At 38.0% G+C, this 15,104-nt stretch overlaps 2 protein-coding genes across 2 annotated transcripts in view; both read left to right on the top strand.

Annotated features, from left to right (window-relative positions):
• Positions 1 to 1,976: 1,976 nt before the first annotated feature.
• On the top strand, positions 1,977 to 6,458 carry LOC148079476 (glutamine synthetase-like). Its single transcript, XM_087791050.1, has 7 exons — positions 1,977 to 2,086; positions 2,413 to 2,587; positions 3,659 to 3,820; positions 3,925 to 4,071; positions 4,162 to 4,289; positions 5,679 to 5,878; positions 5,959 to 6,458. Exons 2-7 carry the CDS (start codon positions 2,419 to 2,421, stop codon positions 6,254 to 6,256), a joined length of 1,104 nt encoding a protein of 367 aa, XP_087647176.1. The 5' UTR covers positions 1,977 to 2,086; positions 2,413 to 2,418; the 3' UTR covers positions 6,257 to 6,458.
• Positions 6,459 to 9,386: 2,928 nt separating this feature from the next.
• Positions 9,387 to 15,104, top strand: part of arrdc1b (arrestin domain containing 1b) — a 31,675-nt gene continuing 25,957 nt past the window's right edge. The window contains exon 1 of the mRNA XM_087791049.1: positions 9,387 to 9,547. Coding sequence (XP_087647175.1) covers positions 9,430 to 9,547 — 118 coding nt within the window. The 5' untranslated portion in view covers positions 9,387 to 9,429. The remainder of the gene's footprint in view (positions 9,548 to 15,104) is intronic.

Below are 15,104 nucleotides of genomic sequence, written 5' to 3'. Positions count from 1 at the left end.
TTTCTAAACTTTATCGATAATAAAGTGTCAAACAATTTAGTCATTGAACGCTATAAAGTTCGATTTATTCATCTTTTTTCAATTGTATATATTTTTTATTATTTAAAATCTCTATATTTCTTTTATTGTGTAAAGAATCGTGCGAGTCGAAGCGAGACTTGTAAGCTTGTGTGCGTGCATGTCATCCCTCCGCCTGATCACGTTTACCTTTCCTCTTATCGTTTAATAGGAATGACCTTAAACACCGATCACATGCATGTGTGCCGAACGGATCCATCCATGTGTTTCTGGTATAAAGGATTACAACATTGTTTAAAAGAAAGATTTATGTAACGTGTTTTTGAAGCTGCTTCTGTTTCCTTTACAGAAAAGTACAGTAATGCAGGGGAGATAAAAGACATCCATCCTCCCATCAACCCATCATAGATGAGAAGGATTATTTTATATCTCAGAACCTTTTCTTTCTCACAATCTTGATTCATAGAACAGCCGGAAACTGTTGAAAGAGAAACAAAAAGCAAGTAGTAGAAGTAGAAGTACAAGAACATCAGCTGGCGAGTTTCCTTTAGGAAAAAAAACAAAAAAAACAATCCAAAGCAAGAATGTTGTTTGTCTGTTACTGTCACGCGTGATGCTGCTCGTCGGGTTTTAGTTTTGACGTGTTGACCTTTACGGGGTTGATCCAAGATTCATGCCAAAAATGGTGTTATTTAAGTGATTGTTAATGGAACAGTGACCTCTACCGACCCCCCTTATATCCCAATGAGCTGTTTATTTAGCTCCCACCTCTCCTCTCAGTCCACTACCCCTGCAGACCCCTACTTCCCATCTCAAGCCCCTACAGACCCCTACTATTTACTCTCAGGCTCTTACCCCTGCAGACCCCCGTCTTTCCTCTCAGGCTTCTACCCCTGCAGACCCCTACTTCCCATCTCAAGCCCCTACAGACCCCTACTATTTACTCTCAGGCTCCTACCCCTGCAGACCCCTACCTCCTGTCTCAAGCTCCCTACCCCTGAAGACCTCCAACTCTCCTCTCAGGCCCTACCCCTCCAAACCATACCCCTCCAAACCCTACCCCTCCATACCTTCTGCTGCTTTGAGTGTCGAGAAAAGCTCCTTCGATTAAAAAGTTTTCCATTTTTTATTATCATTTTTCAACCTAAAATAAATCTAATTGTCGACAACAATAATCTGTTCCCGGGTTTTTCTTAGACACTAATACAAAAATAGAAGCGATCTTCACATAAACATTAATCTACTTTGACCTTTTTAGTGTATCTTGTGTTTAATATACTATTGTTTCAAACCTGTAGCATTTTGAGATTTATGAGCCGAATACAAATAATAAATGTTATTAATATTATTAGTATAAGAATAATAAGCTCTTTGTTTAAATAATAATAAGCTCTTCATTTCAAATGTGGATCAGATTGAAGGAGTGAACACATATTTGTGTATTTTAATCGTGATCACATGCCACAGTACACACAAAGCGAGGTGTAAATGTTAGTGACAACAAAGAAGGTGTGTGTCCGTTGGAACTTTTAATACACTAATCCAACCACCACTTGTCTCAACGGTGAAAGAATAATGGTGTATACTTTTGCGTCGTACGATAAAATGTGTAATAAAATCCCTTGAAAACGTGCCAAAACAAGAATCTGCCGACACGACTGGTCCCGGAGCAGCCAACTAGACAAACTCCGATCACAACAAGTCACTGTTAATTGTAATTGAATCAGGAATTCGTTGAGCTAGAAAGCCTGACTTGCATACGCAAACTCACTGTCAAACATTTGTTATTCTGATCCTCAACAAATGTTGAAAATTGAATATTCAGGTATTTTAATCCTGAAATGAATACTCTGCGTGACTCCATTGTTACCTCGCCTGAACCAAATGTATTGAAAACATTTTTGTGAAGATAAATTAGAGACACACCCACTCGTTTTTTTTCTTCTTCAAAGGCCAAACAAATAGAAGATGTGCGAGCGTGTGACATCAGAATCGTCCTGCTACTTAAATACCTGGAACGGGTTGCGGCACTTGTAGAGACAGCTCTCCTTCGTTCACCTGGAGCTAAGTAAGTAAACAGTTTTTGCTTTTTTGTTTTTTATTTAACTTTGTTTCCTGCTGCTTGATACTGCATTTGACAAACATGGTATTGTTTTGTATCTTGAATTAAACTTTGTTTCCTACTACGATAGTAGTCACTTGTTTTTTTTAGCACTAAGGAAATCAATTAAAATATATATATTTAAATTAAATATGATCATATTCAGGTTCAAAAAAAGTCTTGTTTTTAAATTAAATGGCTCAAATTCGATGTTTTATAATTCATGCGTGACACGACATAAAATGTACGTCAGGCTCCATGTACAGTCTTAGAAAAGTACCTTGTTTTCCCAGGTGAAAATGGCATCCGTCTCAGTCAGCTCCCGCCTCAACAAGACGGTGCGGCAGCACTACATGGGTCTCCCCCAGGGGACCAAATGCCAGGTGACCTACATCTGGATCGACGGCTCCGGGGAAGGTCTCCGCAACAAGACCAGGACCTTGGACGTCGAGCCGACCTCCATCAAAGGTGAACTCAACATGTTGACAAGAAAAAAAACTTCCCACCTACATAGTACACAAGTGGAAGTTCTGTGTCCTTGTTTTTTTTCCAGCCTGAAATTCCAGTCCGACAGAACTAATTATCAACAGGATATTCTAAAAGCCAGCCTCAGACTTAAAGCCAAATAAACGTCAAGTCGTTGCTCAATTTATACTTGAGCTATTAATCATAGATGAACTATTTGCTTGGAGGTGAAGCAAAAACTGAGAGAAAGAAAAATACCTGTTATTTGATCTGTGCAGCAGAAGATAAAGATGTTTCAGATTCTTTTTAATCTCAAAATCTCATATTCACATTTAGCGAAGACAGTTTTGTTTCTTCACTGGCACGTCCTTCCCATGATTCCAGGCAATAGGTCAGGTGTGTTGCTGAAAATATGTTTGTATATTTACCAGAACAGAACGGTGTGTAACAGGAAGTACGAGTCAGATTTTGAGAATGTCTCATAAAAAAAATCCAATCAAATTCCTCCCTTTTTGCAATCATCTCTACTTTTATAGGAAATCTCTGTATAGTTTGTTAAAGTCCTTTTTTTTTAAAAAACGTAAAAACTGGCATCTTGATGGATCTTAATGAAACATGAATCCACTTTGATTTGAAACGCTTTGTTTTTTTCAACACATAAAATGAATTTTTTGGGTCAAATTGGCCGGAGTTTGAGACACAAATGTAACTATGTTTCACTTCAGTTAAATTTTTTTTTTTTTTTATTAAATCAATGTTTTTTTAAAATTAAATCAATATTGTTTTGATCCATAAAAAAAGTTTTGAATCAGATTATTGATGAAAAAGTCTAAATCAGGCTCAATTTAATAAGATGAACTGAAAAGACATTCTTCCCTTATAATGGAAGTATAAGTTGTCTCAGTAGAAAGTTACCAAAAAAACATTCAGTACACATTTAAAAAAATAATAAGAACAATTATACCTAAAATACCAATTAATAAAATAATAATAATAATAACAATCGTCTCTTTGAAAATGTTCATTTTGCCTCTATTTAAATGTAATAAATAATTGTTCCATTGTTCATTCCAGACATCCCCGTGTGGAACTTCGACGGCTCCAGCACCGACCAATCGGACGGCGCGGACAGTGACCTGTACATCGTCCCGGCTCGGATGTTCAGGGATCCGTTCACCCTTGACCCCAACAAGCTCGTCCTGTGTCACGTCGTCACGCACGACGGCGTACCTGCGAGTATGTTCCTCGACGGCGCCGCATCCTTCTTCTTCTTCTTCTTCTTCTTCTTCTTCTTCTTCTTCTTCTTCTTCTGGTGTCTTGACCGACGTGTCCTTCCGCAGAAACGAACCACAGGTTCAAATGCAACGAGGTGATGGAGGCAGTGAAGGATCATCACGTCTGGTACGGCATGGAGCAGGAGTACACGCTCTACGGGATCGACGGCAGCCCGTACGCCTGGCCCACCAATGGATTCCCGGGACCGCAGGGTGACTTGAATTGTTTGACAAGTTGTCGCTCCTGAACACGATAGTGAGATTTCGGTAGTTTTTGTTCAACTTTCAGACGTTGACTTGCAGGTCCTTATTACTGCGGGGTTGGAGCCAAAAGTGCTTATGGACGGGACATCGTGGAGTCTCACTACAAGGCCTGTCTCTACGCCGGAGTGGACATCTGTGGCACCAACGCTGAAGTCATGCCATCTCAGGTGAGACCGTCTGTCCTTCATCCATCACACGTTTAAAGAATGTACCCTTGTGGGACTAATAAAGGAAAAATCTAATCTCATCTACCATCCATCCTTCAATCCATCCTTCAATTCATCCTTCTATCCATCCTTCTATCCATCCTTTGTTCCATACTTTGTTCCATCCTCCATTCGTCCATCTATCCATCTGTCCATTTGACAATGCATCTATCCATCCATCCATCTATCAATCCATCCGTCATCCATCCATCCTTCGATCCATCCATCTGTCCATCCGTGCTTCCATCTGTCCATCCATCCATCCAGCCTTCCATCTGCCCATCCAACCATCTATCAATCCAGCCATCCATCCATCTTTCATCCTTCCATCTATCCATCCATCCAACCATTCACCCATCTGTCCATCCAACCATCAACCCATGCATCTATCCATCATTCTGTCCATCCATCCATGGATCTTTCCATACATCCACCCATCAAAATATCCATCCCTCCATCCCTCCATCCATCCATCCATCCATCCATCCATCCATCCATCCATCCATCCATCCATCCATCCATCCATCCATCAAACATTCAACTATCCATCCATCCATCCATCCATCCATCCATCCATCCATCCATCCATCCATCCATCCATCCATCCATCCATCCATCCATCCATCCATCCATCCATCCATCCATCCATCCATCCTTCATCCATTCATCCTTCGATCCATCCATCTGTCCATCCATCCATCCTTCCATCTGCCCATCCAACCATCTATCAATCCACCCATCCACCCATCCATCCATCTTTCATCCTTCCATCTATCAATCCTTCTATCCATCCATCCAACCATTCACCCATCTGTCCATCCAACCATCAATCCATGCATCTATCCATCATTCTGTCCATCCATCCATGCATCTTTCTATACATCCACCCATCAAAATATCCATCCATCTATCCATCGATCCATTCATCCATCAGTCCATCCAGCCAGCTGTCAATCTATCTATCCATCCATCTATCTGTTCATCCATCCACCCATCCATTTGTTCATTAATCCGTCCGTCCCTCCATTGATCTCTCTCTATTTCATCCATCCATCCATCCATCCATCCATCCATCCATCCATCCATCCATCCATCCATCCATCCATCCATCCATCCATCCATCCATCCATCCATCCATCCATCCATCCATCCATCCATCCATCCATCCATCCATCCATCCATCCATCCATCCGTCCATCCATCCATCCATCCGTCCATCCATTTGTTCATTAATCCATCTGTCCATCCATGGATCTGTCTATATGTCCATCCACCCATCTATCTATCCATTCGTCCATCCATCAATGACTTCTGACAATCAATCATTCATCCTCTGTTGTTTCTCTTCAGTGGGAGTTCCAGGTCGGTCCCTGCGAGGGGATCGAGATGGGGGATCAGCTGTGGATGGCACGTTTCTTGTTGCACCGCGTGTGTGAAGACTACGGTGTCGTGGCCTCCCTGGACCCCAAACCCATTCAAGGAGACTGGAACGGAGCCGGATGCCACACAAACGTCAGCACCGTGGAGATGAGAGAAGAGGGAGGACTGGAGTATGTCCATTTTATTTGAGTTCATTTGACATGTTTGCTCCAGTGGAACTATTTCATTTATTACTAATGTTTTGTGACAGACACATCGTCACGGCCATCGAGAAGCTGGGGAAGAGACACGCCCAGCACATCCAGGTCTACGACATCCACGGCGGGAAGGACAACCTCAGACGCCTCACGGGGCATCACGAGACCGCCAGCATCCATTCATTCTCGTACGGGGTCGCCAACCGAAAAGCCAGCGTCCGTATCCCCCGTCAGGTGGACCAGGACGGCCGCGGCTATTTTGAGGACCGACGTCCTGCCGCGAACTGTGACCCTTACGCTGTGACCGGAGCCATCGCTGCCACCTGTCTGCTGGACGCTCAGGACGAGTAGAACCCGTGCATGGACATCCATGCGAATCACTCCTGCCTCACAGATGTACTGCGTGGTGTAGTGCAACAAACATTGTTGACGTTTTCTGACTTATGCCCCACTGAAATATGCACAAGTACTTAAACAAGAAGCTGCTTTTCTTGACCACATTGTCAAGGAAACCTAATATCAATAAAAACCATAAATAAAGACTTTAGAGTAGTATATGTTTCATGGTTTGATCCACTCTGCTGCTGTTTTAATTGGACATGAAATTAGAAAAAGTAACACATTTTAAATTATAGAGGGATTAAACTTACAAAATCTTCATTTAATTCATAGAAAACTATACATTCTAATATAATATAATATAAAAATACATTAATACATGTGTGTGCAAAGCTCAACCTTTTTTTCTTTCTTATGATTCATGAATTATGAAGCATTTAAAAAAAGAAAAAACCCCTTCGTGGGTTTGATCATTTTGTACAAGCGTAGCTTCGCAGAAAGTGGCCACTAGAGGACGCTGAATGCTACAAGTAGAAGTTCCTCCATAAAAAGGGAATAATTGGATGAACTAGATTGACTGAATAAATTAACCTCCAGTATTGAGATTTCAATCAACAAATAATGAATAATCCATATACAATGCATGAATTTAATGTTGCTACGTATAAATAATATATCAAAAGTTAATGTAAATTCTAATTAATCTAAACACTATATTCCTAATTCCTAAATATTCAACAAAAAAAACAAGGCTCTATTTATATAATAAGTTGAATTACATAAGACATTAATATAGTTTTAGCCTGTGTTTATGACATGAAGGTCAAAGGTCACCTACTATACACAATGACGTCAGTTCAGGCTCTGGAAATTGGAATGACTCAGCTCAGACGGAAACTTCAGTCAGCACAGCAGCACACCTGGATCCTGTCTGGAAAGATTGGACACCTGCTCCGGTCCTCACGTCGGATTCCACTGTCTAATCGGAATGTGGGAGTTGATTCATCTTTACTTCCTCACGACACTTTTAAGGTTTTTTTTGTTTGTTAGCTGTCTTATCTTCTCACTGTTACCCTTTTAAATCAGGCATGTCCAAAGCAAGGTACAAGCATGTATTTGCAAAAATCTTGCGGTTACGAAACACGTGAAACGATTGATATATTGATGTATATATCTTGTGATACTGTAGGAACAAAGACTACTTGACTCTGGTGTTGCAGAATTTACAGACCACATGATCTTTGATGAATTCGTAACTACTTTCATTTGTTTAGAAACCGAAATATGTGAAAACAGCAGCTTTAAATGCAGATGGAGTCGACTGTATCCTCTCATTCTCAGTCAACGCCGGGACCTTTCAGGGTTTCACTGTTGTGGCTCGTGGGACGTAATGACTGCTGCCATCTAGTGGTAGGAGGTTCGAATTGCAACAAGAGAAGGAGAAAACACTGTGAATATTTGCAAGTCAATTGTAAATGACTTGAGTGTTTTGATTGCTTAAGGCTCTATGTTGTATTCGTGAGAAAATTATATTTATATCATTAAAATAAAATACACACGCCTTATGTTTTGCACACTTATTTTCACAGAAAGGCTATATTTCACCCTTCTTTCACCGCCCCTTCCCAAGTACCAACATTCTTTTGGTCAGTGGGTCAAATATCTGGGGATTTCCTTGTTAAAATGAAACAGAACAATAGCTTGTATTTGACAAAACCATCCTTAAGGTTATTTGAACACCTGAATAAACACCACAACTAGTTATAACTATGATTTGCAAAGTTCTCTATAAATTATTTTGTGATCTTGTTTATATATATATATTTTAAGAAACCTCTTTCTAACTCACCGTTATTTAATAAAAATGAATGTTTGAGAGTACCACCCCTGACAGGTGTCATTCAACCTCTGATCCCATCACTTCCATATGATCCACTAACCTGCCGACCGTGACTCCACTGAAAACCATGAAAGGGAAGGTTTCACAACATGAGTAAACAGGAGAAGACAGATGCCGGGCCACATTTCCATGGATACGCTGGAGAAATCTAGGCTATCGTTGTGCTTGTCTGTTTCCATGGAGACATCCCACCTGGAACTTTTAAAAAGACAGATCTGGATCTCATTCATCTTTCTTCAAATGACTGAGGGAGGAGTTTTTATGTGGAAACTTAGTTTGTTTAAATACAAATCTATATTTATGATGCAGGAGGATCATCAACTATTATTTAAAGTATTGGGTAAAAACAACAAACAGAACTAAACAGTCTGAAATGTATTACCAATTTAAAATAATATACAAAGCTTTAAATTATATAAGTATATTAGTCTAAAAATCAAACAATTTCAATCTATAAAGTTCTACCTAATCAGAATATTGTATGGTTGAATTTCAAATGTTAAATTCATTGAAATGTTGTTGGTTCATTTATGCATTGAATCCTTTATGGCACTTACATATAAACATGTCTATATTCAATTTAAAATGCTGGCAATAAAAAATATTGAAATTAGAACATTTATTTTTGAATTATGGGAATTAGAATATCAAATTATATAAGTAAGTAAGTAAGTATTTTTTATTTGTATAGCGCTTTTCAAGACCAGGGTCACAAAGCGCTTAAACAATCAAAACAATATTCAATAAAGTATATACTTTAAAGATCAAGATAAAACTGATAACACAACAGGAGTTCCAGAAAATCAAGGAAAAGCCTGAACAAAATAAAAACGTCTTAAGATGTTTCTTGAAGGAGTCAGTAGACTCCATCAATATGGTTTGATATTATATATATATTTTTAAATTTAATTATTTAAATAAAAATAATAATATATCGTCCTTTCAATATATAAATTATTGACTTAAATTAAATAAACTGAACTGAACAAAACAAATTCAACTTTTCAATTTAGAATTTATTGATTTCTTTTACATTTCAATAAAATAAAATTCAACATTTGTAAAATTTAAAAACACTTCCTCAATAGAAATGGAACATTAAAAAAAAACAAAAAAAAACTACATTTTTCTTCTTTACTTCCGCACACACGAAAGCCATGTGCCGGCTCCTCCCCCCCGTAGCCGTGACGTCACTCTGCCAGAGGCGTGAACGCGCAGGCAGCAGGTGTGCGCGCAGCATCGTCTCTTCCTCTCTGGACTGGAGTCTCGCTCGCGGTGCGCCGTCATGGGGAAGCTCCAAGAATTTGACATCACTTTTGCCAACAACAAAGTTGTTTACAACCCCGGGGAGTCAATCCACGGCTCGGTGAAGATACGAATCAACAACTCGCTGCAGTACAAATGTAAGTCCATGTTTGGTTTCTTTTTCTACTCGGTTTTCTGGTCGAAAGTAGCGTTTTTTGGGGGGAATTCTCTCCATGTTGGTGAACTTTTTAACGGATACGGAAAAAAATAAACGACAAAACATATATATTATCCTTTTTAAACCGTCATAATAATGTGTTTAGTTTATATCATTCAAATATATTCGTTTATATAACCTTGTTGTCACCGCTTGTGTCAGTAAACTCTCCCGCCAGGTTTAGTCACGTGTACTTTTTACTCTAACGTTATACTTTGTTTCGTTGACACAAAGTGAAAGTACTTTTTTTTGTGTAAAAACAAGGAGAAACGCAGGTGAAAGCTGAACACAAAGCATCTATTGAAAGGGAGAGATGGTCCCTGAGGATTCCTTTCTGACAATACAGACACGAAAACCCACACTAATGGTATTTACTTTTACCTGTGTGTTTAACTAAGTCCAAATCAGGTTAAAGGATAGTTAGTCAAGCTAGAATACTATCTAGTGAACTCATCATCCTCGTTATCATCACGGAAGATCAAGTTGTCTTTACTGCTCAGGAGAAAACTGGAGATGTTTTGAATATTAAATCTGTCAATTGAATATAGTTTTGCTAGTAGCAGTTTATATTGTACTTTAAAGTTTCGTCAAATTATTTTTGAAAGTTTGTGTTTTATTAATTCGATTTTCTACTTGGTAAAGTGTTAAGAGAAGTATTTACGCAACACAAAACTGGAGTATGATAACTGCCATTAAAGTTATTCATTAATGAGAATCCAGTGTGATTAATAGATAAACAAGTTATTTAAATGTAATAAAACACCAGTCATGTAATTCATCTAGTGCGTATTTTAAGTTAAAAGGAAACTAAAACGCTCTCCAAATATTACTTACTTACTTACTTACTAATATGTTGATTTAAGTGTCTCTTAAATAGATCTTGGACTCTATTGTACTCATCAGTATGTGTCAAAACTATATTTTCATTGAAATATATGTGCTTAAGCCCCGCCCTCTGTAAACACTTGGTTTTAGTGGAGATTAAATCTTGTTCACCGTAACCACGCCAACTCCGCTGCGATCGGTCAAGCATCAAGGTTTGTCACTGCATGTCATCAATCACAGACGTTTTGAAACTACTAAAGACTCGTTTGTATAAACAAAACTGGGGGTGTGTGATTACAGCTGGCTGGAGGAGGCGTGAAGACAATATTATTTAATAATAGGCATCACTCTCGTAACCTTTCATTCGTTGAGATTTCAGACGGGGCGAACTTAATAAAGTAATAACATCAAAGCGTGTATGGTCATGATGAGGGACTTACTGCATCTTAGAGAAGAAGACTTCAACATTTGAAACATTCTAGTGAGTCAAGAGAGTTTGTTTTTCAAATTAGTTTCCCTTGAACTTTATATTGTTACCTAAACACACCTATAAATACACACAATAGACAAAACGGATTGTAAACTTTCTATTTGGGTCCCCTTTCAAATGTGCTGTTTTACAGTTCCTTCACTTTATGTGATCTCATTTCAAGCTCTCACCGTTTACAGTACCATACATGCTGAGATTGCGTTTTACGTCCAGAATCATCATCGCTGTCTTCCACGGCTGCTCACAATCCCATCAATCAGTTTTTAGTCCTGCTGATGTAGGGGGAAAAAGTCGATGCTTTGTTCACGCTTGACTGTTTTGGCTTTTATTTTCTCCTTGAGAATGTATTGATCAGCTTTACACGCCTACTTATTTTATAATGACTTCAACTCGTGTGTTCTGCTTCCACAGACGACCAGCTTCCTCCTAATAGGATCATCTAGGATTCTAGAATATGTCTCTATCTACTGCTTGAACCATAATGTACATTCACGCTATTTACATTTCCACAGTGTCGGAAGAATACAGGAATATTTTGTGTCTGAAATTAAAATACAGTGATGTATCTGTTTTTCTTGCTAGTGGCACGTGTTTTGAAGTGTCGATATTTATACAATATTCATTAGAATAACACAAAAAAACACCTTTAAAATTAATACATTGAATGCAACACTCACTTTCCATGCTTTTGCTCATTCTTAAATCTCTCTCATATCCAAATCTGTAACATAGGTCAAGTTCATAGATCGCAAATCTGACGCACAAACTTTAACGTTTTCACGATTTCAAAGACCTTAGTGGAAATAAATGTAATACTGACGCACCACAGGCCATTTATTTAAGCAGGTTGGATGCGCTTCTGTAACCAGTTTATGGAATTAATTTGGAGTTATTCCATTCTCGTTGTCCAGATTGTTTTTTAGGGATATAAATCATGTACTTAACGTTATTGAATATTTCTATTGACCACTAATCTTTCTTATGACATCACAAATATAGAATTATATTAGTTTACTAGAAAATATGATGAATTGATCTGAAATGAAGGTTTTCTTGCCTGAAAGATGTGGCTTGTTCAAAAATATTTGTTTACAAGACAACACGACACCAGTATCCGTGTTAACCACTAATCCAACATGCACCTATCATTACTTATTTACTTGGACCTTAAACACATCACACATTTCTAATATGTAACACTCACCGCTGCAGCGTGATGTTTAAAAAAATGTTGTCTCAGCTGCAGGAACATTTGAGTTGGTGTCAATACAGTGAACATGAATATAATAAGAATAATCTCAGACTTAAACCTAGAAAATCCATTTGTTTTCACTCCATTGTATCATAATCCTTTAGCGCATGCTTACGAGTCCTTGAAGGTGGAGAGTCGTATCTTCAAATTCAAGTCCTCCTCGCTTTGTCCTTGGAGACTTTCAAAGTATAATCTAAGAATTGGAAAACGCGCTGCCTCAAAATGCATTTTTGAGCTTTCGTTAAAACCTTTTTTTTATTTCTATGAGAAAAAACAGATTTAAGAAAAGCATCCTGGCTCTTGAAAACATATTTTTTGCAGGTACATTTTTCTACCTCACTGTATTATTGATGATAAAAACCATTAGACTGAATATGTATTGATTGGTTTCCTTGTAAAGGCTCTTATCTGGAGACCCATGAATATGTTGTGGATGGCAGCGTATGAAGTACACACACTATGTACTAACAGTGTCAATTAACCCACAATGCTTCTGGGAAGATGTTTTTATTGGTAAAAATATGGTATCATAAGCCATACATGCCGTACAAACACATTTACTCAGAAAAGTTACTATAGTTTTCAAAGCATTAACTATATGCTTGACATCATTGGATCAATAACATTCTGTGTCATGGTTATAGATACAGCAATATATCGCAATATTTTTTCCATAGATATTATATAAATAATAGACAGCAATATATTGTATTTTTAACAGTCATTATGTCCTTGGCAGGTAAAAGGATAATCAAATCCCATAAGATCCTGTCAATGACTGAGTATGAGAGGATACCTGTGGACTCCAGCAGCTTTCAAAGATGATTTTTGGACATATTTTTTTCTCAAAACAAATCAAAAGCCGTTCCGACTTCATGTGTCGAGTCATGTGACCTGTAAATTCTACAACAAACAAACTCCAGTACTCGGACAATACTATAAATATATTATTGTTACTTGTAAGTATCTCAAAATATCGTATTGTTGTCACTGTATCTTAATACGCATTGCCAAGTTCTTGCCATTGCACACCCCTATTTGATGTTTACCCAACTGTCTAGGTCAGCAGTCAAGCAGTTAATGTGGTTGACCTTTAAAGATGCCAGTGTTTATTCAAAGATACAATAAATAAAACTGATGTTTAAGTGAAGACAATTGATGTTTTTGATGTAGTTAAAACAAAAACTTTCAATTTCAGTTTATATAAAAGGATAGATTGAGCCTCATAGAATGAAAAGACTGTATCGCAATCCGGAATATATACTTGTACTCCTTGTATCATTGAGTTTGATGCCCATGGTATACAAGCAGTAAATATAAGTCTCATAAATGTGTTGGTTCTATCAATTTCCCACAAGTTTTGCTTGTTAAGGGTAGTTTCCTTATAATTGCTGACATCAATATGTTTGTTATTTTCTTTATCTTAAACCCTAGCCTTCTCATATTAAATGTAGAACCTACACCATTAACTAGTCATGTGCTGAAGCTTTAAGCTTATTTTTTAAAGCTCACCCGGTGTCAGTTGTTGCTGTGAGATATTTTGTTTTGATCAACTTTTAAAAGAAAACTCCTATTATTTTCAAGCCAAAAGCACCACCTACTGGGCTTTTAAAAGAAGGGCACTGTTTCATGAAGCATCGTCAAGCTATATCAGTACAGCACTAGTTGCAAAATAACAATACATTGTTGAATTTTGTATATTTGTACAATGGTGTGTAAGGCTCGGTCAGACCTTGTGTTGTGTGACGCTCCCACGTCATTTTTCTCTCCTCCTCTTGCTTATGTCATTTGTGTCAACCTAGCTCTTGACACAGTTCTTTATGAATAGCCAGGGATTGACCCAGTGACGTAAGATAAATGGTCACTTTACCTCATCCACAGGTTTATATTGTAGTTGTAAATCTGACTCCGAATGAAATCATTCTTCCCCCCCTGTCGCCACTTAGTGTGGGTGCGGGTATTGATTCTTGTCATCGCACTAGTCGATCTGTCACCGTCAGCTGGAAATCTTTTTCACCTGCTACACCCTTTACTGATGGACTTTGTCACGTTAGTAATAATAATGTATGACCAACAAACCCTCTCTAAACCCACTTGTTATTAAGGTCGATCATAAGAGGATTGTGTGTCTTTGCCCTTGTTAAGCAGACAAATTTCCCTCCATCTTCTAATACTCTCCCCATTTCCTCTCTAGCAAAAAAAAAAAAGTATTTTGACACCACAATCGACGTAGATGTTGTCCAACTGTCCGTGGCGTTTTGTTGACGTCATACAGGGAGTGTAACTTACTGCCTGTATTTGCTATTATTCTGAACTATTTTTAAACAAGTATCAGTCCACCACGATGAAAAGAAAAGGAGAACATTATTGTTTGAGATACAAAAGAAAATATTTTACTTCGCAATCTTAATCTCTGATTAAAACCCATTGTCTTCTAGTATGATTAGTTATACATTTTTGTTACACTTATGTTACATAAGAGTACTTTGCTCTGATTAAAACTATCATACAAGCAGAGACAAGTATTTTTTTTTAAATATATTTTTGGCACACTGCAGCATGAAGAGGATTCTCATGAATAGTATTTACTAGTTTTCACTGACTTAGTGGGTCACCAAAGGAAGTGGATTTGCATGAAGAAGTTTTGAATACTTGCAGGAAGTCTTTCATCAATGGGGACAAAAGTTGAGCTTCTACATCTGTCTGTGTGTTCAGCTCTCTGACGGTGTCGATTGATTTGAGGGTTTTTTTGGAAGCCTCCCTTTATTGTTCTGCTCAAGAACCATCAGAAATATTCATCTTCAGCGCAGGTTGTCATCAGAAAACTCACAAAAACCCTTTACCTTGTACTATACTTTTTTGCCACGTTTTTAGCTCCACATGTTTTGTCAACTTAAGTTTCGATTCACACGCACATCTATGTCTGAAAAC

Source organism: Callionymus lyra, chromosome 5, assembly GCF_982586985.1.
Source record: "Callionymus lyra chromosome 5, fCalLyr1.hap1.1, whole genome shotgun sequence".
Lineage (NCBI taxonomy): Eukaryota > Metazoa > Chordata > Actinopteri > Syngnathiformes > Callionymidae > Callionymus > Callionymus lyra.
This window is presented reverse-complemented; position numbering and strand designations above follow the sequence as displayed.